The following is a 25,317-nucleotide window of genomic DNA, read 5'->3' as shown; positions in this document are numbered from 1 at the left end:
GCGCCCCCTCCCGCGCACGTGACCCCTCTCAGCCAATCGTAGCCCGGGAAGGCGCGCGTCACGTGACGAAGGAGGGTCCCTCCCCCGCGGGCGGCGCCCCCTGGCGGGCGGCGGTGCCGCTGACGCCTTGAGGAGGTTCCCGCTCTCCCGTGTAACTTCCACGGAGTTTGGGGGCAGCTTCATTTTTTTAAAAAAAATTATTCGCGGCCTTAACAAATGCGTTTGGATCCCCTTCACACCTTGAGCAGGCCAGGAGCTTTCTAATTTGGAAATTTCGTTTGAAACCTCCCAGCTTAGGAGGCACCTTTGAAAAAGATGCTGGGCAACCAGGGCAGAGCTTTGCTGAGACCGAGCACGGCGTGAGGAGCCTGATCCATAGCCCTGGCACAGCCGAGATGAGAGATGCCAGGACCAGCCCCGTGGGTCGTTACCTCATGGAAGCCTCACCAGAGCAAACAGGAGGATTGGCCAAGCCCCTTATCGAGGCTTTGTCCCTTCTTCAATTAACAGTGGTGTTAATGAACCTCTTGCCATTAACGCTGAGTTCCTAGAAAGTATTTGCTCGACACAGTGAAATGTTTTATAGCCAGCAACATCCTGCCCAGGGTTTCAGCATCACTTTGTGCAGCCTTGTTTTCCACACCCAGACACAGCACAGCACCATCCATCTCCCTTTATCCAGGCTCCTGAAGGCAACTGCCGAAACTGAACACAGAGATTTCCATCTGCCCCCACCACCCCACCCCGGATTTTGACGCCTGATGACCTCACAAGTCCCAAAAGCTAATCTCACCACCCAGCTCAGAGACACTGCTCTCCACCAAGACCATTTCCCAGCCAAACCTTAACTTGCCAACACCAGCTTGGGTGCATGCAGTTCAGGGCACAGCTTTCCTTGACTCATGATCTAAGGACAATCTTCTCCTTATGCAATCAAAAACAATATTTAAAGGACAGGGAAAAAAAATCACCCTGGCACATTCTTTCTTCAATCTCCACAAAACTTTCTTGCTGTTGCCACCACCCTGGTGTGGGTTGGCCAAAGCCCAGCCCAGGCTGGAGGAAGAAAGGAGTCCTCCAGCATTTTCTCTGCTCCTCCATCCCAATAGATCAGCCTGTGGTAGCTTTCCAGCTGTGGCAGAGATTGCATTTCAGAGATCCTTACAGGAATGGAGCTGACAACTAGGAGAGATGGACTGCTTTTGTGGAGCTGGGATGTCTCCATGTGTGATGACAGCAGCTCAGTGCCCCAGCCCCACCTGGGCTTTCTGGCATGTCCTCACCAAACACGAGTCATTAAGCCCCCAGCCAAGGCAAATACTAATGTGTGAGAGGGCTGGCTTGCAGTAACAGTAAGGTTGTCCAGCCAAAAATGGCAGGGAGCTGGAAGAAGGAAAGAGCTAGAGATGCTCCATTAAAAAACAATAAGGTGGAGAAAATAGTCTGGAAACTGGGTGCACAGAAACAGCAGGACAGAGAGCTTCATCATCAGGAGAAACATCCCCATTCCCAACAAACCTCACTGTCCTCATCACATCGACACAGTGTTGGTGCTGCCACAACACAGGCCAATGGCCACCTGTCCCATGCCACTGACACAGCCCAACTGCCACCTGCCCAATCATGCAGGCACAAATCGAAAAACCTCAAGGCCCACAAGAACAGCAAGCAGCAAGTTTCATCTGTGAACAAGCCCATGAACTCTGCTGTCCAGTGCAGATGCTTCCAGCTAATTATTTTCAGCACCAGGTTTCAGGCTTAAGCTAAAAATAAAAAAGATTTCAGTGTGAAGTTAAAGTAAACAGAGAATTTGTCCAGCCCTGCAGGAGCTATCTCAGCTCCTCCTTTAGGAGGACATAGTGGGGAAACAAAAAGTTAATCCATCTTAGTTCTCATTGACATGGAATGGAGAAAAACAATTAAATGGGAAAGCCAGCCTAAAGCTGAGAACAAAGACAAGGCACCAATATTTCAGGTCTTTTTCCTCCACTCTGAAAGGGAAAAATTTGCTCCACACTTCATCCCTTGCAGGTTATCTTGGGAGGAACAATGTCTCCATAATTTCTGCTGACAATTAACCTCACCCATGCAGCTATTCTTCCCTGGGTCACCAGAGCTGCTATTTATACCCTTGGACGGGGATGCTGTTGCCACCAAACAACTGCCCTTCCCCTTGGCCAGGCCTGCACCAAGGCAGTGAGCCCCAGGGTGCCCCCCAAGCATCCTGCCCTGCTCACCAGGACCTGCTTCGCTCGGACCCTTGAAGTACAGACCCTCCACTGTCCATTTTCTGCTCGTGCTTTGCAAACACAAAGAAAAACCCCAGACACACATGTTGCTTAACCACACACTTGGACATGGTAGCAGGCAGCAGGGCCCACCAGACCAAGCACACAGGGTTGGGATGTCTGGGGTTATGGTCTGCAGGACCTTTGATTAGCTGATCTCCAAAGGGCTTGGGCAGAAAGAGAATCTGCCTTGAGTCACCTCTCTGCAATACCTGGGTAACACTCATTTCCCCCATTGCTGGCAGAGACACCAATGACTCACCTGAGTATCTACACAGTATTTTTTCTGAGCAAAACCCGGAGTTTTACCTGTGTAGCCAATGCCAGGAACTGGAGTACAGACCTCAAAACAAAACTCCAGACCTGGGCTGCTGCCAGCTGGAACATTTGCCCACACAGAGCAGGATTTCAGAGGCCAAGTCAAGCCAGTCCCAGCAGCTGGAGCAGCGTCTCCTCCAAAAGCACAGAGCATGGGCCAGCCTAATCCCACCAGCTGGAGATATGCAGTGAACTAGGTCTGCCAAACCAGTTATCTTCACTGAGGAAGCAAGAGCAAAGACTCTTACTTCTATGTGAAACCATCCTGGGGAAAGATTGGCACCCTTGGGTGCCCACTGATCCCATCAGAGGTTGCAAGCAAATACCACAAGCCTTGCACAGTCCTGCAACGTCTGCACTCCTCAAATCTCCCATCCTGCCACTCCTGCAGGGTCAAGGGGGGCCTGGAGCTGGGCTGAAAACCCAACCCCTCATCAACACTGAGGGCAGCAAGCAAGGGAGGAGCTTGGGGCGGGTTGGCACATGGCAGGGGTGAGGGTGGAGGAGGCTCCAGCCGCCAGGATGCAGGGAGATAAATGGCCAATGTCATCAGCATTATCAGTGGCGCCCAAATTTCGTGCTGAATGGTGAGGAGGAAGAGCTTTGCATGGCCCTGGAAGGGAGGGGAGAGATAGGGAGGGCAGCACTGCTGTCATGGGGAGAGGTGAGAGGACAAGACCTACTGAGTGCCTGCCAGGGTTGAGTAGCAATGCCAGGGGGTTGTTGGCCACCTCCTTGAAGACCCCTTGCCTTGGGAGCTTTACTTCCAATATCTCCACCCCCACTTTGGTGCCCAGCATGGTGCCAAGCAGGGGGCTTGCACCGAGTTAACGAGTGGAAAGGAGAGGCTAAGGATATCCAGGACCTCCTGGAGGGACTCTGGGATCTGTCAGAAGCAGCGTGCTTTAGAACTGATTTATTTCTCACCAGGGTTAAGGGGGTTGAAGCCCATTAGTCAGGAAGGACAGAAGCATGCTTCCTGTCAGCCCGGCCTCTCCCTCTGACAAACCCACGAGCATCAGGGCCCAATTAGCCCCTGGCAAACAACCAGGGTGGGTCCCTCAGCAGCATCCCCAGACAGGCCCAGGAGAACAGCACTTCCTCAGAAATCAGTGCTAATGAGTCACAAATGAAGGTATTTAAAGCACTGAGTACTTTCTCCAGGGAAACTGGTCAGATGCCTTAGCATGGGGGCAGGATCCCACAGCTTTCCAGAGCCTTCTCAGAGGTTTTCAAGCACCTTTCCAGAAGATTTCTGGAAGTTTCCTGACCATTCCCTTGATGTTTTTCTAATCATTCTAGAAGTTTCCTGCTGTATCTCCAGAACATTTCCAGACTTTGCCTACAGGTTTATTTGAACTCTCCTGGGGCTATATTGCCTCTTCACATGTTTTTTTTTGCAACATCACAGGTTGGCCATTTCCAAATTTCCCAAGTGACACTGGCAATTGAGCAAAGCTCAGCACCTCATTCAGGTGCCACATGACACCTCAAGTGGTCACACAGCAGCATCCTCAGCAGCCTGATTAGTAAACTGAAGAACTATGTAGAGATTAGGAAAAAAAAATCACATGTATGAGATCATTCTGCAGTCAAGACATGTTGTTTCATAGCACAAGCTCTCAAAAGCGCCCCATAGGAGGATCTCTTGTCCTTGAGCTGTCTGGAGTCTCTTAAGCAGTGCCCCTGAGCAAAACCAGCCTGAGCTAGACATGTTTCACTGAGGCACAGGACCAGCATCTTCCTTAGCTGTGGTGTGGGTGGAAGAGGTTTATCTTTTACGTACTTACAGGGAGCATAAGCACACATAGGTGAGGGGCTACTCACTGTGGGGGAAGCTGGGAAGGACCTGGGTGCTCTGCAGTGGAGCAGGCTCCAACTGCAGAGCTCAGCTGGGGAAATGCCCAAAGGGAAACCACATCTACTGATACCAAATGCACAAGCAACCAAGGAACTGTTCATCACATAGACAGCCTTCTCACCAGAGAGGTGCAAACTGGCCAAAACCCTGGAAGCCACTTACTGTGCATCCTCCAATCAAGAGAGGAGCCACTTCTCAGCCATCAGCCCTCTGGCAAAGGGTCAGCTTGCACTTGCTAGAGAACACTCCTCATGGTCCAGAGGGAGCAGTGTCTTCCCTCGAGCACCATCCCACCCAGCTGCCCCTTCCCGCTCCCTTGCTCACAGCAACTCAGATTTGTGGTATGGCCGTCACCTCTCCTCCTCCACACTTCTAAACCACTGGCTTCCCTCTTTAACCAGCCATCAGCTCTGTCAATGTTCCTCCAGCTTTTCTCCCCCATCCCCTCAATTCCTGTTCAGGACATTCTTCCAAACAGGAAAACACAGACCAGATGTGCGGGAAAGCCAAAACAGTAGATGCTTTCCTATGAGTGTTCTAAGTCCTAAACCAGACAGTCCCCACATGCCTTTACACAGCGGAGAAAAAATATGTCGAGTGGCAGAGGTGTAGAAGTGAGGACAGGCCAATTCCCAGTTCCCTTCTGGAGTCCACAGCCTCGAACACATGGCCTTTTTCTTCCACAGTCACTAAAATCTCCTCTAAAAATCTGTCTGTGTTTAACCTCACCACGTGGCCCCAGAGCAGCAGCTCAGCAATCAGTTTGGGGCTATCTGAGGTTTTTACATTTGTTTCTGCCAAGGGAGCTCCGGGGACACATCGGTGCCAGTGGCAGGAGGGATTTTACAGGCACAAGAGAATCATTTAGCACAAGAATCAAGAGTCCTCCATGGTGCCCCAGGCAGTACATGGCTCAGTGGGAACTGCTCTGCACTTACAGATTTCCACAGACACACTGACAATCTGTAGCAAGTGCCAGGAATATATTGGTTACCTTGAAACATCTGTTACAATAAGAAAAACTCGGGAAAAAGTCCTGTGAAAAGCAGAAGACTGTTCACAGCTTAGCCAAGGCACCAGTACAGGACTTTAGGTCTTTCTGAGCTGGCTATTCCCAGCATTTCTACTTGGACTCTAAAAATCTCCCAGCAGTATCTGGCCAATTTGGCAGGTTGCTGAATGACCGGAGTTTTTTCTCCTCCCAGTGTCCTTCCCTCTCTACAGTATTTTATGACACAAGGCATTACTAACAAATTACACTGGTTGGCATCAGCAGAACATGTAAGGGATACAGGTGTCCATTCAAAGCGAAGGGATTACAGCACCAGAAGAGCTGGATGATGTACATTTGTCCAGCTTCTGTTTCTTGCACCACAACAGCAGGTCTTGCTTTGAAATACCGTGGAATTGGAGCAGCAATTCCCTCTTTGTTTCCAGTTTTACTGTCAGGAACACTGTCTGTAGCCATTTCAGGTTCATTCTTGGCTCTGCTCCATGGGAGAACAGATCTGGATCACTCTGAGAACTACAAGCTATGACCACCCCCTTACAGAGACATTTCAACTAGAGGGACTTCTGGCTGCAGCCTAGGACTCAAAATTGGCTTTCAGTCCCATACCTCTGCTCTATTCCTTAGGTTTGCAGAGAACCAAGGCAGACTATCCTATTGCTATAGTAACATTCACCAAAATAAACCATCTGCTGGAAAAGCTCCCAGGCCCTATATGCAAGATTTGTCTTCCATTATTACCAATGCACATGAGATTGTGGTATGTTCACGTGGAGCAAAATAGTCCCCACACACCTACAATAAAAATCTCATTCCAGGAGGAATGGGGAGTGGGGAGGAGAACAATGGAGCTTTGTCCAGTGTCTGGCTGAGAGCAGACCAGGGCTGCAATCTCTGGTGTGGTGTTCTCACACCCTTTGAAGTGTTACAGCCCAACAGGTCGGTTGGACAGTGAACAGTGGAGCACCATTACTTCCTTCTGACTGCTCCTTGTTCCATATCCCTGACTAAAATTCCCCCTTGGCTAATGATGCACATCAGTGTGACAACTTATGTCTGGCTTCACCCCATCTAGTGTAACCAGCTGCCTGCTCATATCAGCTATTTCGCCCATATTTGGTGAAAGCAGGGAAAGCACACACACAAAAAGGGGATTCTGTGAAACAAGGAGAAACATGCCCCAGTTTCCCCATCATTAACACCCAGAGCCCTACACTGTCACATGAATACCAGGGATGAGCAAGGGGGAAGACCAGCATCATGGAGGTACTATGGAAACAGACCTCCTCTGTGCAGCTGCTGCCAAGTGGAGACCTGACCTCTCTGTAGCACCACTGCTATGGCTGGGCCAGGCAGACCTTGTAACCTTGCTCAGCCTAAACAAGAGCTACAGAAAGCAGGCTGTGCACAGATCCTGACGACTCCACAGCAGAGCAGTCAGTCAAGCTTTGATGGAGCAAGATGCACAACTTGAGTCTAGTTTTCAACCTTTGGGGTGAGTGGAAAAAGGGTTGTTAGGCTTCTTTTTTTTTTTTTCCTTTTTTTTTTTTTAAGTAGCAAGTTTTCTGTCAAGAGTTTTTAATATATTTATTTGAAAACAAGGTTTTGTGAAAGAGTACACTAAATAGCATATATCTGTTCTTCAGCCATAAAACACGGACTATCAGCTTTAGCTCAGCACAGATTGGGGTTGCATGCACTGAACAGCAGATCTTGATAGGAAGGTCTTCATGTCTGTCTTTCTGATATCAAGTATAGTGTCTTCTTTAGAGGACATGACCCTGGAGGAGGGAGAGAGAGAAACCAGAAAATTAAATGTATTTGACTAAGGCTTCTTGTGGTTGGCTCCACACATTCATCCAAGCCTGTCACTGATGTGACATTTATAGTTTTTAGCAAGCAGTTTGTTTTCCTGCCCTTCCACCAATTCAAGTGGATAATCTTTGCTCGTGGGAGCCCTTGGACATGCCAGCCCATATTTGGAAATAAAGCCTCTCAGTGAGAAACTTGTACATCAGTTCAGGCACTTTAACCAAGGAACCTGAGAACTCATTGCCTGGAGCAGATCTATCAGTATCGTTATGTTGGGCTCAGACAGCACCACGGAGCCCATGACTGGAGCGTCTTCAAATTCTGCTAAGAACTGCTGGGAAGACAAGACAACAAGACAAGACAGAAAGCAGAGCAGTAGTTCTCTTTTGACCAATCCTGAGGTCAAGTAGATGACAGCTTTGTTACATAAACTACTTGCTTCTCTAGGGCCATCTTTCAGGACCTGACTAGTCCCAGCTCAGCTGTTGCCTGTGACTCCATGAGCTGCTCTAATTCTGCCCAGCCAGACTCCACTCAAGAGTAGCCAAGCCTGCCAGATTAGAGACCATATCCAGTACAACTGGGTCAGGCCTGACCCAGAAGAGTGGACTTGTGGACTTCTCTTTAATTGCTGCCAAACTCTTGGAATTGGGACAGAGAGTGTTTCAGAATCTGACACAGAAGCTGTCAAAGAGCTAAAACAAGAGTGCTGGGTGCTGATAACTGCTTCAGTTGATTCAAAGAGGCTTTTTCTTCCTTGGGATTAATAAAGGTGGCTCTGCACACTACACTGTACCTCACGTCTTAATCATCAATGTACTCAAAGGGCTCTGGTGGTTCAGGTTCCTGCTCCTCTTCCTCGATCTTCGGACCATGAGCTGCCACAGGTTCAACCAGCTCCTCCATATCCTCACTGGTGTCCTTCAGAATTATGATACCTCCAATGGAAAGCTGCAAGACAAGTGCAATGAGCATTTAGAGCTGCTTGTTTCTGCCTCATGGTGGAGTGTTTCTGGCCACAGAGTCTATCCTAGGCCATATGAGATGCCTCAGCAGGAATGAGTTTCAGAGAGTGAAGCATCTGACACTCACCTGGATCTCTGCCTGATAAGGAGATGGAACAGAGAGAGTCTATCCAGGCTACCTTCCACCATCTAGGTCTTGGTTTGATAGAAAGTGGGACCTGGATTCACACCTTTATCCCAGTCCCAGTCTGGGGCTTTCCACATGAAAACTAATTGAACTGCAATTGCTTTAAAAGGCTCCTCTTTTCAGGTTAACAGAGCTTAGTGAAGCCTCTCTGTGTGCCTGCCTCCCAGGAGGCTCTGTGAAACAGAGACTAATCTGATCACCAGCTTCCACCAAACGAGGAATCCTATTAGCAGAACCTCGCAAAACCAAAGGGGAATTTATTACAAAGATCACAACCAAACACCTTGGCAGGCTGAAGCAAATCTGTGTGCCTCCAGGACTGGAACACAAGGTGCAAAAAGGCAGTGCTGTGTCACGCCTGGCTGGGATCAGGGCTTTGGCCACACAGGCCATAAACAGCATTTCAAAGAGGCCTTTTACTCTGGCATTCCCCAAAGCAGAGCAAAGGTCCAGAACAGCTCCATTCCAAGAGCCTCCTTGGTTACACACCCTAATCCCAGCAAAAACTGCACTGTTCTGTTCTCTTCAAAACCTGTTTATGGGACTTGAAGGCAGGAAACTGCACTCCCCCACCGAGGACTCTGCTTCTTTTGAAACTGAAACAAACAACTGTGTACGTCCACATTTCAGTGAGTGGACACTTACTGGAATGCACAGCAGATCCTTCCAATCCAAACAGCGATTGGGTCACCTCCACATTTTAAAGGGTAGAGACTAAAAAACCCTCCACAGCTTTCCTAAAGGAGACATTTCGGAAGGGGATGGCGCACAGAGAATTCCAATGTGCTGATGGAATTCCAGGAAATCAATTTATTAAAAATATCACTGTTTTCCTGGGAAAAAATATTACTTCTTCGGAACACCATTTCCCCATGCATAATCCTGCAAAAGGGCTAAGTCAAGGGTGGGTGTTATTTCTTGAACAAAAATAAAGGGCAGAAGAATTTGACTGAGGAGATTTAGAGTTCATGAGCGAGCTTATCAGCTTTGCAATGTATCTGAGCATCTCACAGAAAAGTTAGTTACCCCTTGGGCTTAGTGCTAAAAGACCTTTTTCATTCTCCATCTTACATGCTCTCTCTTCTCTATGTTAACATGAGCTGAAGGCACTTCTCTAAGGCCAGATGTAACTGAATGGGAAATCTGTTACATGAAAACAACCCTCCATTTAGGTATAAATCACACTGCAGGATAATAAAGCTTCAGCACAAGCCCTAATATATTTCACTGCTTTGATAATGAATCTGTACAACTTCTCAATCTAGTTGTAAAGATCATGGCTCAGTCTTTATGTTTCCAGCAATGTCATTAATACACAAAGTTTCCATGTTGACTGGTTTCCACATTGCAGCATTTGACAAGATGAAAGAAAAATAAAGCAGCACTAGCATGGTGAAAAGGTTTGCAGCAGCTCTGGCTTTCCCCCAGCTAGAACTGCACGTGATCATTTGGAGAGAGGGACATTAAAAAGCAAATGACAACAGCAAAGCTGCAAATCTCTGCAACACATTCCAGTGCTAACCAGCTGTGAGTGGTGTTCTCCTGTACACAGAGAACCTCTGGGTCCTCATGCACAAGCCCAGCACTGGGAGTGCTCTGTCAAGCACACGGACTGGGAAGGTGACACTTACTGGTTTGAAAGGCTGATACCGGCAGCTCTCTGTCATAGTGAGAACTTTGAGCTGAGCAGGCATGACTCTGGCTGGGTTGTCCAAAAGCTGAAAGTTGGGTTCAGGCTCTTTTTTCTTTTCTTTTTCATCCTTCTTTTCAGTCTCATCCTGGGGAAGGGGAGGAGAACATCAGCATGATTTTGGCAGTAACCTCTAACCCTTTCATAGCTCAGGAGGGTAAGGAACAACCAGGCAGCTACTCCAAAGTGTGGTGAGAAACCATTCTTCTGCTGAGGAACATACTAACACTTATTATACGCTGGCACAGGCAACGCCAGAGTGGGTCTTAGTGCTCTCAACAAGGCAATGCTTCACTCCCAACTGCAGACAAAAGCAAGGTCAGTGAGAGGTTGGCAGAGGAACTGTTTACCACTGCCTTCCTTTTCTCAGACTTTTTCTGTAAACTCACTCACCACTTTCTGTCACAACTGAAGAGCCCTTCATATCATTACTGAGCACATAAAAATTGCCAAAGCTACCCTTGTATTTTCCCAGCTATAGAGCTGTCACTTACATTTCATAGCAGCTCACCCAAAATGACTTGACCTCAAGTGACTCCCTAGGGAACTGCAGTGCAGCCCTCCTTTACCAATGACTCAGCAGCTAGAGGCAAAAGCTCAGAAGGAAAAAAAACAGCATCCTTTACATACTTAAGAACATGGGTCATGTTTTCCCTCTTGCTCAGGAACATCTGAGTTGCAAACAAAAAAGACCACAGAAAAGATGGGAACAACCAATAGGGAATGATCAGGAACATCACTGAATGCATGGCATGCCCTGTAATAGCAGACAGGACTTTCTTGGGCACAGTGGCTGCTCGTTGCTGTGCAGATCCCCTGGAAGCTATGGATTGCTAGTCATGTAACAGGTATAAGAGAAAAACAGGAAAGCAATGACACCTCTAAAACATTAGGACAATGGCAAAACATTCAAACACAGCAGGTGGCAGCAAGCTCCCTTTTTACTATCCTTGTTTTTCCGCTTGATTCAGCCAAGAAAATTTTTCACACATCTGGACACGTACACAGACACAATATGTGAATCCCTTCTAATATATTACTTCCTCTCCACACCTGCACTTAACTGTAGGTTGTAGAAATTTTAGAAGAAACATGCATTTGTTCAGCACGTTTTACTTAGTACACAGAATTCTAAGAATAATTCAAAGAAAAGATAATGTTTGGTGACAAGGAAACTTGATAAAAGAGCAAAAAGCCCAGAGATTCTACCTTGCACGCATGAGATGATTAATTTTCTGGGCCAATTGAATAGGGTTTGGTGCCTACAACATGGCCACATTTATGTAGGTCTAGGAAGGTTATTTTATACATACACCTTTGTTCTTATGCCACATGAGTGGGTTTTCTTATGCTAAAGAGGCCAAAAATTCTATGACCATGCTGCTTTTCTCACACAAATGTTAAAGTGGAATCAGAAAGTTTTGTGCTGAGCTTGTCAGCTTTAGTAAAGGTTTCCCACAGCATTCTCCATGAAAAACTGTCTGCTCATGGCTTGGCCAGGTCCAATGTTCACTGGGTAGAAAACCGGCTGCATGGCTGCACCCAGAGAGTGCTGGGGAATGGAGCTACATCCGGTTGTCAGCTGGTCACAGTGGTGTTCTCCAGGGCTCAGTACTGGGGCCAGTCCTGTTTAATATCTTTATCGATTATCTGGATGAGGGGATCAAGCGCATCCCCAACAAGTTTGCAGGCAACACCAAGTTAAGTGGGCGTGTTCATGTGCTGGAGGGTAGGAAGGCTCTGCAGAAAGATCTGGACAAGAGGAAATGGCCTTAAGTTGTGCCAGGGGAGGGTTGGATTGGATATTAGAAAAAACTTCTTCACCAAAAAGGTTGTCAAGCACTTGAACAGGCTGCCTGGTGGAGTGGTGGAGTCACCATCCCTGGAGGTATTTAAAAGATGCAGATGTGGCATTTGGGGACACGGTTTAGTGGTGAGCTTGGCATTGCTGGGGTAACAGTTAGACTCGATGATCTTAGAGGTCTTTCCAACCTAAACAATTCTATGAGTCTATAATGCATTTTCAACTTATAGTTGTTCCTGGAATATTTGCATCTGTTACCAGAACACAAAAGAAAGGGTCTTTTGTCAGTACAGCAAGAATTTTAGCTGCCATATGTTTTCCAAACTACAGCAACCACCATGCATTCATTTGTCCATTATTCAGCTTGCTCCAGGATGACACATTACTCACAGATGAGAATGACAAGTTCCAGTGTCAGGTCTATGAGCTGAAAGAAATCATCAGAGGACTAAAGGAATCACCATAACTACTGAGCAACATATGGATCCTGTACTCAAACCTCAGCTGGTTCTCAGCTGTGTGTGGATAAATGTTTGGCATTTTGATAGATGGGCAAAGCACATAAGAGACTGCTGCCAAAAAGGTGAACATTTCAGTATAAGAGGTTAAGCATGTAGAAACCCAGAAAGCTTAAACTCTTCAGTGTTCTCAGCTGAATTAGACACCACAAAGCAACTGTTGCAACACTGACCTCTTTTTAAAAGGTCAGAGCTACCAAGGGCATGAAATTACTAAGACTATTCTACATTAATAAGAAAAGTACACAGATAAGAGATAAAATTCCCCTGGGTCTAGAAACAGTAAGCAATGAAATAATACTCATAAGGTTCATGCTGTTAAAGGCACATAAATTCGTCAAAACAAGCTTCTGCCTTTAAGGAAGTCAGTTACTTAATACTGAGGAAGATTTATTTCTCAGAAGTAATGGATTCACAAGCAATAGCACCTCTTGCTTTTAACAGTGCACACACACACATACACAGAGTAAAGGTGCTGACCAGTGTCTGCAGAACACTGCAATGTGTGTCAGTGCTTTGCTCAGAACTAGCACAGGGTGCCAGCTTTCATGACACACCTTCCACGTTTATGGGGGGGGAAGAAGACATTTAAGTTTCAATGTTTCCACCCACCACTTCCATCTTTTCCTCTTCCTTCTTCTCTTTCTCCTTTTCCTTTTCCTTCTTCTTGGCTTTTGCAGTGATGGACAGCACAGCAGTGGAAACCTGGATATGGCAACAGAGGAGGCATTCAGTGTGACCATAGCACTGTACACTGAGCTTCAGCTCCCCAGGCCGGGGAACAAATGGCAGTAACTTTCTGAGAGGGACAAGGAGCAACAGTGTTTGTCATGTTGCTAGCGAGGCTAAATGTGGGCTCTTGGCACATGTTACCTTTTGACCAGGGAAGAGCCAAAAGAGAAAGGCAAGAAAGCAGCTGTGACCAGTGAGCTTTGCCTTTCAACAGACTTAGTTTCTGGGTTCTTTCGTGGCTTGGAATTCTGTCCTGCCCAGCATTCAATTCTGCTAAAACGTTTTACAGTTTTCACACCGTGTCATTCATCAGCATGACGTGCCTGAGGTCTCCACTGCTGCCATTGCTCCCTCAGGGTTGCTCTGTCTGCTGCCATGGTTTGTTCAACAGCTTTTACCATCCTGCACCAGCAGACAAATTGCTTCCACTATTGTCCCGCTTGTCATCCCACAGGTTTCATCTCTTCCTCGATATTCTCAGTTCCACACTTAACCTTTTTGCAGTCCGTGGACCTGACAGCTATTATTCTAGCACATGGGCCCACCACCCCTTTGATAACAGACTATTTGAGAAGTGTCCCACCCAATATTCTCAACAGCTGTACTGCAGTAGCACTTTGGAGCCCAAGTCACAGACAAGGGCCCTGCTGTGCCAGATGCTGCACAACACTGACACACACATACAAGCCAGTAGGGCATGGAAAGCAGTTTTTTTAATCAATGCTTCTGGCTTGACCACTTCAGAAAAGGGAGGTTCCAGCAATTTAGTAGCACAGCATTTGTATGCCACAATCAGCAACAGTCCCAGGCACAGCAGGAAAAATTACCTAGAATTCTCCTTCAGAGACTACAGCGCCTGCCAATTTTTCCTTTGCCCTGTTAGTACCACCAAAGTCAATGTTTATACTAGGAGGGAGAAGGGGTTAGTCTTTGCAACACAGAAAGCCAGCCCAAATACCTTTTCTTTCTCCTTTTCCTTTGGTACCTCAAGAGGTGGGGGGTAGGCAAATGTGGACGGCTTACAGTTGGACTTGTACTGGACTTTTGGCATCTAAGACAAAGAGTTTAAAAACATGTTAGAAGCAAGGAAGACAGGGAAAAAAATCCACAGCAGAATAATTACTTTAGCTTCATTTTCCTTCCAGCAGAGACAAACACAGATTCTCTAAAGAATACAAGCTTCCCCTTTTCCCCATCCGGAAGCTGAGAAACTGTTATCAGTGGCAACAGTTCAACTAGAACAATGTTATTTAATTATTCTATAATTCGACTCTGGCAAGCTCTCCTAGCCCTCTCCATACCCTCCATGCTATTCACACCATGCTTTGTTTTCATTGTTTCGAAGGTTTTGTGGTTTTGATGTTGTTGCTGGGTCTGTGTGTATTAACATAAAATTGGTTTAAGATTTAAGTGAAGATCTGCTCTGTCAGTGCACGCAAGGGCAAACCAAGAACTGCCTGACATTCCCCTCTTGCCAAAGCACATTTAGGGGTGAGCTACCAGTGTCACATATTCTCTTACTCTTGGCTACTGAAGCAAGGGCAGAAAGCATCTTTTGACAGCCAATCCAAATTCTTAAATTGATTTCATTTCTGCAGTATCTCAACTCTCGTCTCTCATGACACATCATGGAGCAACAATAGAACCAGGACTGCTCTGAGGAAGCAAGGTGGGTGTGGTGCAGCCCATAACATACAGCCAGCTCGTTGCTAGCTTTGGTATGCTGCCTGGGAACTAAGGGATGAGGAGAGGGAGTCAAAATGGCAGTACAGCCAAGCAGGCAAAAAGGTGCTGAGCCAATCACCACTGGGAAGGCAGAGACAAGCAGCAACGCAACCCCTGTAAAGTTTTCAGGGCAGAGGGGAAAAAAAAAATTAATGCAAACCTCTATCTTCACACAGAGTGAGAATTCTGTGCTGTGTGTACATGGACTTGATGCTCAGTCCGAGACAGGTGAAAAAAAGCAACTTAGAGCCCTAAGGCTTTGGTCCAGGGGCTGCAATCCAGCCAGCTGGCTGAGGCCAAGAGGGACTCTGGGAGCAGCCAGCCCTATGCATGCTCTGTACATCCCAGAATAAGGCAATGATGGGAGGGATCTGCACACCCCTGCAGTGCCACATCCGGAAGCTTTTTGTGGAAGTTATGACCTCAGTTCTCCGGCACAGGAGACCCAGCATGGTACACAGCTTACAGGGGCCATACCACAGCTGATCGGCTGGAAGAACAGATGCATAAGTAAAGCGTAGTGCTGACTGCTCGGTTTAATGTTTACTCCCCAAGGAATCCAAACAAATCCTCTTTTCCCACTGCTAGCTTTCCTAGGGGAGAACATCACATCATTTATTTGGGAGGCCAGGGGGGCAACACGCTTTTTTAAAAAATAACCCTGACCTTCAAGAGTGATAATGGGGCAGTCTCTCCCCACATGTACTCAATAAAGTTCCTTTCTTTTTAAGCTATTTTGAAGTAAAGTGTTCCAAGTCTGCTTTCCACATTTTTCTTGTCCCTATTTCCACCACCAGCTCCACAATTTAAGCCTGCTTTTTAGATTTCTTCCAGTTAGAACCTTTTCTGGCACAAACAAGCTGGAAACAGGCAAAGAAAACCAATAAATCCATGCACAAGCCTTGCAGACCACTCAAGCCTTCCAAGCAGCTATCACTGCTCGTTACGTACCTTAAGATCCTTGTTAAGGCCAATGACACATGTTGGGGTGAAAGCCAGTGACAAGAAGTGTGACAGGGGAAACCAGAACCAAAACTGGGTGAAGACTAGAACCCCCACCACAGAAGGCATGTGAGTATGTCCTGTCCTCGACTGCAGTGAGATAGTTACATTATGGCCCCCTGTAAGGAATCATAAATGGAGGAAGTTAATGAATGCACTCCTGGGTACTCCAGAGACACCTGAGCAATGCATCTCAAACAGCTGCTGTGAAGGGGCTGCACAGCACAGTCCAGGCCACAGCGCTGCCAGTTTTCTCCCCTGGAACACACCTCCCTCCCTTACTGCGAGCTCAGCTTACTCAGTGAAACAGATGTGCAGTGTAAGGACCAAACTGCTCTACTGTACCCAAATATCATCAGTGAATATAGCCCTTCCACACTCATTTTACCAGGATACAGGTTAAACAGAAGTACAACGCAGAAGGCAAAGAGAAGGGGAGAAAAAGGCAAACCTTTGCCATATGCAGTTCTAAAACACAGCATATAGATGATCCCCAAGGCAATGCTCACGAGGACACTGCATATAAAGCAGTGCACACAGAAACTTTTCTTTCTGTGGCTGCCTCTTTGAACTATCAGTTATTCAGAAGAAATATGCCGAGGTTTTTATCCTACACCATCTCAGTAGAAAAAAATGTAAACAGCAGCAACTTCAGAAGTTGCTTCTAGAGGTTATCAATCTAAACTGCACAGAGACAAGCTCCTGCAGTCTTTGCAGCAAAATTACATCTCTGCCAGACAACAAAGTCTTAGATTTGTACTTGCAAAGCAGAGACCAAAACAACTCCATATGTTGATGTAGTGCAGAAACATCCAGCTAGAAACCAAATTGAAAGATTGGGCTTGCAGACAGAGTGAGAAAGTGTTAATCTGATCTTCTGTCCTCTGATGAACGCAGTGAATTGAGTTGAAGAGGGCACCAGGCAAGTCCATTACCGCTGACAAGACCAGGTGCAGGGAGGTTAACTTCGTTAAAATACAAACACCCACTCATCGCAAACTCAGGGCACTTTGTAGCTGAAAATCCCAAACTGGAGTAGCATTCTCCTGTCTCACACAAACAGCCACCTCAGTAGGGCCAGGCAGCAATGGAACTGCCTGAGTTTTAAAGAAAAACAAAATTATTTTCTTGCTGCCAAAACTAATGAAAGCCCTGACTGAAGCAGTAATCTCATCTTGAGTATCTGTCAGTGTTAGTCCCAGGAGAAGCACTGGAAGATGGAGGATTTTGATGCCCTACTGTAGGATGCTCTGCATACATCCTATCTCCTTGCTTAGCAATAGATCTCCTGCTGTTTGACATGAGAACTTCCCGCTGCCTCTTTGGAGAAAGACAATTACATGGTCTTTTACTACTGCTAAGTCTGCTCTGCTTCTTATTATTTTCTCTGACACCAATCTCTTGCCCTTTCACCTGAATTTGCCACAGAACCATGGAAGGACTGCCTGAGGTCTTGTGCTACCCTTAAATATGTCAAGCACTGCACACTCAAATTTCTGGTCTTCTCCCCCATCTTCACATTGAACTTTTCTTTACTGCATCACTGTATACAGGCCAGTCCCTGAATATCTGCAGATATTCTGGATCAAGCAGCCCAGTGAACGTTGCACAAGGAGCTTAACTGGACTTTATCAAACTTTTGCACTTTAATCTTCAGAATTCTAACCTTTATCCAATCTCTGGAATTTCCTGAATGAGTAACAGATTTCATATTCAAAAGATGCTGTCATGCTACTTCTTTCTGCTGTCTTATACCCACAAACAGCCCACCCTCATTCCTGGAGTTTTGCAGGGAGCAGGAAAGGTGGGGAGACATAATACTGCACAATTGTGATTTATCTTCATGATTAAACAGCAGCCCTGACAGCCTGGAAGGGAACACGTTCCAGACATTCAGCTGAATGAAAGCTGTGACATGACGTCTGGAAAAAAATTTTCAAAAAACACAAAAGAAAAAAATTCAGGGATCCCGGGGTAGTACTGTAAGGTCCATCTCCCAGAATTCACACTGCCAATGTGGCAAGGTTTGCTGGAATTCAAGTGGCTGTTCTGAAGGCTCTGAGGGTTTGCTGGCCCAAGCTGAATGTCAGTTAACCGGAGGGGGAGTGCGGCAAACAGACACTGGTGATTTATATACTTTGGTGAACTCACTCTATATAGTCATGGTGGCACTTGCTCATACTAGGGCAGTGTAGCCCAGGACAACACACCAGCAAAACAGTCATTAAATAAAGATGCTTTGTAGACTTTGGAAACTAGTTTCCAACCCTGGCCTAGGCAGCATCCCATTTTCAAGCAGCATCATACTGTTTCTTTCTCTATCAGCAAAGCCTTATAATCCACTTCATCTATGTAATGAGTAAAGACAACCTGGACTGGGAACAGCAGCACTGGAATGTCAAAATCTCACAGGACAAACCATCAAAACCCCAGCAGAGCTGATTTCAGCATGTGCCAGTGACCTGATTCACATGGGCACTGAAACACAAAGTAGCTCTAATATAATGGACAAAAACATGAGCACAGGATAATGTTTTTTTTCTTAACTACCACAGAGTTAGTCCTAACTTTACATGGAGTGTTCATGAACAGGGACAGGCAGGAGAAAGGCGGGAAACAGTAACACCGAATTCAAGACATGGGAGAACAGACTGCATGTTTATTTTTTGTACTAAAGTCTTTAACATCCAAAATAGAAAACATCATGTGAGATGCTTCTTTGAAGAGATGGCAATGAAGAGATAAGCAACTCTTTCCTCTGTAATTTGAATGACACTTTCTTTTTCATCACTAATTAAAAATATCTCCAAACTGTGGGGAATCCATTACATTCACCATCAGGCTGTCAACAGCTTTTTTGTCTTCAGTCTGTACTGCCCAGTGCTGCTTTCTGTCCTCAAACCACTGTATTGACCACCCAAACCTTCCCTAAATATCAAGAAAAGGATTTTTCTGATAGGATAGGACTGTTTTTTTCCACACAGGACTGCTGCTCTTTCATTCTTCTCACTGACTGAGAAATGTGGCATTAAGAACCAAAGATGCCAAGACTCCAGAGGGTAAAATAGTTTTCAAGCAAGTAAAATGCTGACATCTGATTAGATCAGTACATCCCCTTTATAGCTCACACTTCAGAATATAAAGCATAATGATTTTGCAAAGAACAGAAAACCTGGAACAAGAAAACATGTTTGTACCATGAAGGGGAGCATTATAAAAGTTCAGAGGGTTTTGGGGAAAAAAAACCCCAAAACCTAAGTTAAATTTAAAGCGTCTACTTTTTCTTATTTTATTAAAGTAAAAATGCAGCTGCTGTGGCCTATCAATTAGACAATTGCCAAATTCTTCATTTCCACTTCAGTGTTTCCAAGGTACCCTGCTCCTTCCATTAAACCACCAGTCTAATGGCTGCCTCATTGCCAGAGCAAAAATCCCACCTCCAGTGCATCATTTCCCAGTTATGCACTGGAAATCTTGCACTTCTAATCAAAGCCCGTTGTTGGAAGAGAATTACGCTTTTCTCCTCCCCTCACAAAAAAAGACCCAACAAAAACCCTAAACTCAATTGCCCCAACTATGGCAGATAACACAAAGAACCTTTTCTTCCTGGCAGTGATAATTAAATTCTATAACTCATTGTTCCAGATAAGCACTTGCAGTTCTATGGGAAAGATAAAAAGAATTTGTTCTTTCAGGAGGCTCTAATGAAAGTGGCAATAGGTTAAGAAAGGGAGTTTACAGCCTTCCCCCAGCCACTCAGCAAGAAATAAAGAGGGTAAAGTTGGCATAAATTCACATGTAGTTTATTAGAAATTGGATGTTTCTGGTTTCCAAGTCATTATACAATACATGAATGCCACAGGAAGCAAATCAGGTTTTAGTTGCCTTTTTATGATTTTATGAATTCTTAGAGGTCAGAATTCAAAGCAGGTCTGTACTGCTGAGAGAAAAATCTCAGAGCCAGCTGGGCTCTGGCTTCCCAGCAACAGAGTATGAGTATGGGAATGACCAAAATTATTCTAACAGTGTTGTGCCAAGAATGTTGCTCAGTCTGAGCTCCAGAAGGGGTACTCAGGAGGCAAAAAAAGATCAAGAAGGTGGTTCCTATTACTTTCCTCCCTAAGCAGCCCTAGTCACCCGTGATGACTAGGCCTGACTGCCACATGCCCACCAGGAACACTTTTTAACCATGGCTCCATGCAGACAGGTGCAGGCAGCCCTAAGTCTTTCTCCCCGCCCCCCCCAGCCTGGAGATGCAGCAATTTCATACACACAGCACAGGGTGCTGTGCCCAAGCCACACCAGAGACAAATTCTAAGATTCTCTTGGTTATGTGACTTCAGTACTAACCCTGATCTCAGAGTACAGGAATAACCAGCTTATTTCTGCCTATCGCAGGGGATAAGGAGGCAAGAGAAGGCCACAGCACAAGGGACCAGGTGGGAGAAACTGCATTTGGAAACCTGGAAAAGGGGTGCCGTTGACAGACACAGCACTGTACAAGTCTTAACTCCATCAGAAGGAAAAATTCAAAAAATTGCCTGTCCTTGTTCCTTACAGAAACCTTCCTTAATTGGCCCGGCAACTCAGCTCTTGTGAAATGCTGATGCCTTTAGAGAATCCTATTCCTGACTCACCATTTAGTCATTAACATAATGTTTTCTTCGCTAGAAAATGATGTTTCTTTCACTAGAAAATTATGTTCCCTTCGCTAGAAGAAGGTAGTAGGATGCTGTGAAATAACTGGGTCTTCTGACGTAACACTGACGCAGTTAACTGTGCTTCCTTTGTACAACACCTCTTTAGCATTCGTGAAAGTAGCAAAACTTAGTTATTAAAAACATATACATAAAAAACTTTTATATATATTTTAAACTAGTTATGTAAAATTTAACAGAAAAAGCAAAATATGAGGGCTGGATACCACATGATTTCCAAATTTCTGGAGTAGGTGCTTAATGAGAAAAATAAAGAAGCAATCTATCATGCTATAATAAATTAACATACAGGGTGACAAAACACACTTAGACAAAAAGTATTGTATTTTTCCAGATTTCTGGACATGAATTCTGCCCCAATGACTGGGCTGAGTCTCTCCTGACAGAAACTACAAAACAGAGTTTATTTCTTCAGCTAGCTAAAATAACTTGAAATTTGAGATTTCTTGCTACTATTACATAACAGGCATAAATCCAACACCTCATCTCCCAAATGAAATTTGCTATTACAGCAATTGCAGCTAAACAAGTTTAAGAAATGTTGACAGCTTTAAATGTTTGGGGAATTACCTGCATCCAAAATGCCTTGTGCCAGGATTGCTCCAAACTTTGCCATAACGTCATCATGCTTATCATTGATCACTTTGGAATAGAGCTGTCTGAACTGGCTGACCTGGATAAAAATGATAAAAAGGAAAAAAAAGAGAGATTATAAAACTGACTGTACAAGTCAAATATTCCATCTTTAATGGAAGCATCCTGCATTTCTGCATCCTACGATGACATTTATGTTTTCAATAGCTTTAGTCACTGGTATCACCAGTCATTCCACTAATAATTAATGACAGAGATTTTCCCCACTTGAAGATACCCATATAGTGATTTAAAAATAGTCAGAATGGACATTCATTTCCAAACCACATTCTGCAGGCCTTACAGGAACACCCTGAGAATCCCTGAAGTGACACTGGAATAAAAGACCAATCGATGAGTTTGTAGCAAGAACTACTGTATGTTCTTAGGTGAGTGACACTGCACTTTAATAAATTGCCTCCAATTCCTACTGCTGAAAACCTCAAACTTATTCAATTTTTCCTTTACAATATTTCTGCTGTATCGATAATGCCCCTATGATGCATCATCAGCAATTTGCTGCTGCACTCCTATCTTTTAAGTGAAAACCATTAATGAAAACATATAATAAAGTAACAGTTTATGCCATGGTTATGTTCACCACAGTATCTTAAGTGCACATTAGTAAGGGAAACTGCTAAACCTTCGCTTATATTATCATCATTGCCTTGAACAGCTTCACCTGTCGCTGGTTCACTAAGGGTTGAAGAGAGAGAACAGTATCATATTCAGCAATGTCTAAAGTTTTACTGTAAATTAATAACTTGTCTTTTATTATACGCAGTGGAGCAGCAATATAGCTCAAGTATAATTTATACAGCTGAAAAAGCAGACCTGAAAATCCCAATCTGCAATCCAGCCAAAGCCTGGGAAGCTGCATTCCAATCACAGCATGTCTGGAAGAATTTTTTATACCTCTTCCTTAAATTAATTTTAATCCAGATACTCATGTGATGTTTCGTTTTCATTTTTTTTCCTGTTTATGTACTAAGCCTTCACTTGACATACTCAAAAGCAAAGGAGGTATTTTCAAAAGGTGCCCTTCCAAGATATCTTGAACAAGCTTCTCCTCACTACTGGTCCACTCTGTTGCGCTATTCAAAGTCCTCTACCTACAGTCCTCTACCTCTGCAGCCGCAGAGGAGAGGATAAACTCATACCTCATGGCAGTAGAGAGAGACCGACCAGTTCCTTGTATTGCAAATGTAGTTAAAGTTTCCAAATATAAAACCCTACTACCAGACAACCTGCAGACACTTTTCACATCCAAAGGGCACCAGTGACCTTTGCTCAGTGATGAACGCCTGAAGAAAGGTCCTTCCTTCCAGCTGTGAAACACATTGTCTGCTGCAGGCAAAGAGGCCAGGCTTCAACACCACCACTAAGAAGGTGCTTTTGCACAGCCTCTGATGCTCCCAGTGCCTAATTGTACCTGTAAAAGAGGCTTTAACACTGACTACGACACTCAGGACAGCACCCAGCAAACTGCCAGTCCCCATCCTTGCAGGACACTGCGAGTTCCAGAGCTGTGCCAAAGGTGGGCAGCACAGAGAACCAGGAGCAGTGTCCAAGCATCCCTCCTACCACACATGGCCTGTCTTGGGGTGCACTGGGGAATCTCAAAGCGCTTTACAGAAAGTTTCCACACCTGTGAAAAAACATCCATTCATACAACTGAGTCAGTGACATGAGAACTGTGCTGGGAATAACATTTTATTAAACCAAAATTCATCAAGGTAAAAAAAATAATAAAATATTTAAAGTGAATGAAGAGCTGTCTGAGGGGACAAATCAAACTGCCAGGGTTTCTCAGCATGGCACAAGATCAGATTCCCAGTAAAAGCACATCAGAGCCATGAGGTAATCCTGCAGCTGAGGTAATGATAGCAATGAATGTCACCACATTTCACGTGTGAATTTTTGACCAGAGGCAGCAAGAAGTTGAGACAAGACTTTTAAGAGATTATGCTCAATATTTGGGATGGAAAGAAGACAGAGGCAGATTAAGACTGCGTGTTTTCTGCATTTCTCAATGCAGGTTAACTCATCACACCACTTAAAACACAGGTATCCTAAAGGAACAGACACTCTCTGGTTGACATTTTTCCTGACTTCACTCTTTCAGGCACTAATCCAGTTGTATGACTTGTCACCTCAACTCCTTCCGCACTGATGGCATCTAACCTTAGATTTAAGCCACTTTGTGACAGCAGAAGACACTGATATTCATACAAGCAAGTCATAGCCTGCTAAATATGACTGCATTAAAATTACTTTATTTGTTTCATACCAATGGACAATCTCACCACCATGAAGCTCCAGAGTAACCAGCCACTTTCAAATAGGAGCAGCGAAGCTGAACAAAACAACACTTCTCTGGTGGAGCAGGATGCATTTATTAGAACTGGCAGGGGAAAAAAGCAGCTATTTCCATTTTTCAGTATAAGTAAATCCAACAATTTGTGTGCTAATATTAGTTCTCTATTCATTAATTCCCTTTTGCATTAAAAAGTTTTTAGTTACTACTTCCTGTCCCCAAAAGGAGGTGACTTAAATTTCCTTGAAATTATTAAAACTAAAAAAAGGAGCACCGTACATTTTCAGGGCAGGCACACGGACAGATGCGTGGCAGAGAGATATTTCACACACAATGCAGGATTTATTCTGGATATGCAGACCAAACTCTGCTCTTGCTTCACTCCATTTATGCATTTTCACGCTCTCCTGATTTTTATTTATAAAAGTTTACACTGAGGTTTACATGTTCAATATAAATGGTTTGGTTCCTACGCCTGACCTCTTGTACACTGGAAAAATATCTTAGTTTGCATTTGCAGCCTGGAATGGAGCCTCATGCAGTGTCAAAGACAGCCACATGCACACCAGGTGATCCAAAGCCTTCAGGTGTTATTTGGCACTGATTACACTGAAACACAGAAGCAATGTGTGAAACTATTCCTGAGCTGAGCTGAGCAGTAGATTCCAGTGCCTCTGTTTAGAGCACATCATTCCTGCGACTCTGGGCTCAGCTTCTGGGTTTAGAATATTTATAAAAGCAGGATGTTACAAAGCTCATTCGTTGGACTGTAATCCAGAATTTACATCATAATCAAATCTTCACAGAGCGAAACCCTGGGTAGAGTGAGAAGATGTTCAGCAGAACTGCTGATGTTCACGCTGGCATCTGAAGTCTGATGGAGCAGCACCTCAGAACAGAGGGATGGAATGCCTCACTCAGGAAAGGCAAGGCAGGGCTAGCAGGGGAAGTCATCCACCTCCCTGGTCATGGTGCACTGCCCCTATGAGCACCCTTTCCCTCTATGCCTTCCACAGCTCCTACTCACATGGACATTAGTCCAGAGCACACAAACTCACCAGGAACCCACCTGCTTTGGCACCAGGACCTCGTGCAGGGCAGTGAGGTGACTGGGACACAGACAACTGCAAGGCACCAAGGAACTGATATCTGGCTGCCAAACCTGAGCAGATCAATTGCCATATCTCGAGGTGACAGGGACAGGTCACAGTAGGGGATCAGCTGCGAGCAGGCGTTCAGTGAACAAGCACTGAACAGCTACAGTAAGAAATAGTCCTTATACCATCTACTTACAAAAATACAAAATGTGTAGTGCCATATCAAGAGCATTCTCTGTCAACTGCCAACCCTGCAAAATGCATTCAGCAACCATGCCCTTTCCAGAGTCAAACATCAGTGGAAGCAAAATTGTTCTGTGAAAGGGTGGAAGACTACCCCCCACCCAGCCTAAAGGGCCAGGCAAACCCAGATCAAGGGATTGTCTCAACACTCAAATGCACAGTATGCCTTCATGCTTGTTCAGGCTATTTCTGTAAAGCAAATGCTTCACAGAAATGGGATTTTTGACTGGGTCAGGTCCCAGCTGAAAACCTTCCTTGCTGCTGGGGAAAGTCTGGTTTGGCAGTTCTGGCTGTAGTGCTTCAGGAAGGTATTATCCTCATGTGGAGCCACTGCTCCACCTCTTTGGAAAAAGTGCTGGGGCACCAAAATCCTACAGAAGAAAGCAAGATGTCAACAG

At 45.2% G+C, this 25,317-nt stretch overlaps 1 protein-coding gene across 1 annotated transcript in view; it reads right to left on the bottom strand.

Moving 5' to 3' along the window:
• Nucleotides 1–7,046: 7,046 nt before the first annotated feature.
• Nucleotides 7,047–25,317, bottom strand: part of PSMD1 (proteasome 26S subunit, non-ATPase 1) — a 70,083-nt gene continuing 51,812 nt past the window's right edge. Inside the window, exons 19-25 of the mRNA XM_027751036.2 lie at nt 21,200–21,302; nt 15,861–16,030; nt 14,143–14,235; nt 13,065–13,157; nt 10,072–10,218; nt 8,085–8,239; nt 7,047–7,257 (exon numbers count right to left, since the gene is read on the bottom strand). Of these exons, the coding sequence (XP_027606837.1) occupies nt 8,093–8,239; nt 10,072–10,218; nt 13,065–13,157; nt 14,143–14,235; nt 15,861–16,030; nt 21,200–21,302 (753 nt within the window). The 3' untranslated portion in view covers nt 7,047–7,257; nt 8,085–8,092. The remainder of the gene's footprint in view (nt 7,258–8,084; nt 8,240–10,071; nt 10,219–13,064; nt 13,158–14,142; nt 14,236–15,860; nt 16,031–21,199; nt 21,303–25,317) is intronic.

Source organism: Pipra filicauda, unplaced genomic scaffold (genome assembly GCF_003945595.2).
Source record: "Pipra filicauda isolate LSUMZ 115617 unplaced genomic scaffold, ASM394559v2 scaffold98_size3848907_pilon, whole genome shotgun sequence".
Lineage (NCBI taxonomy): Eukaryota > Metazoa > Chordata > Aves > Passeriformes > Pipridae > Pipra > Pipra filicauda.
Note: the sequence above shows the minus strand (reverse complement) of the source record. Positions and strands in the feature narration are given on the sequence as shown.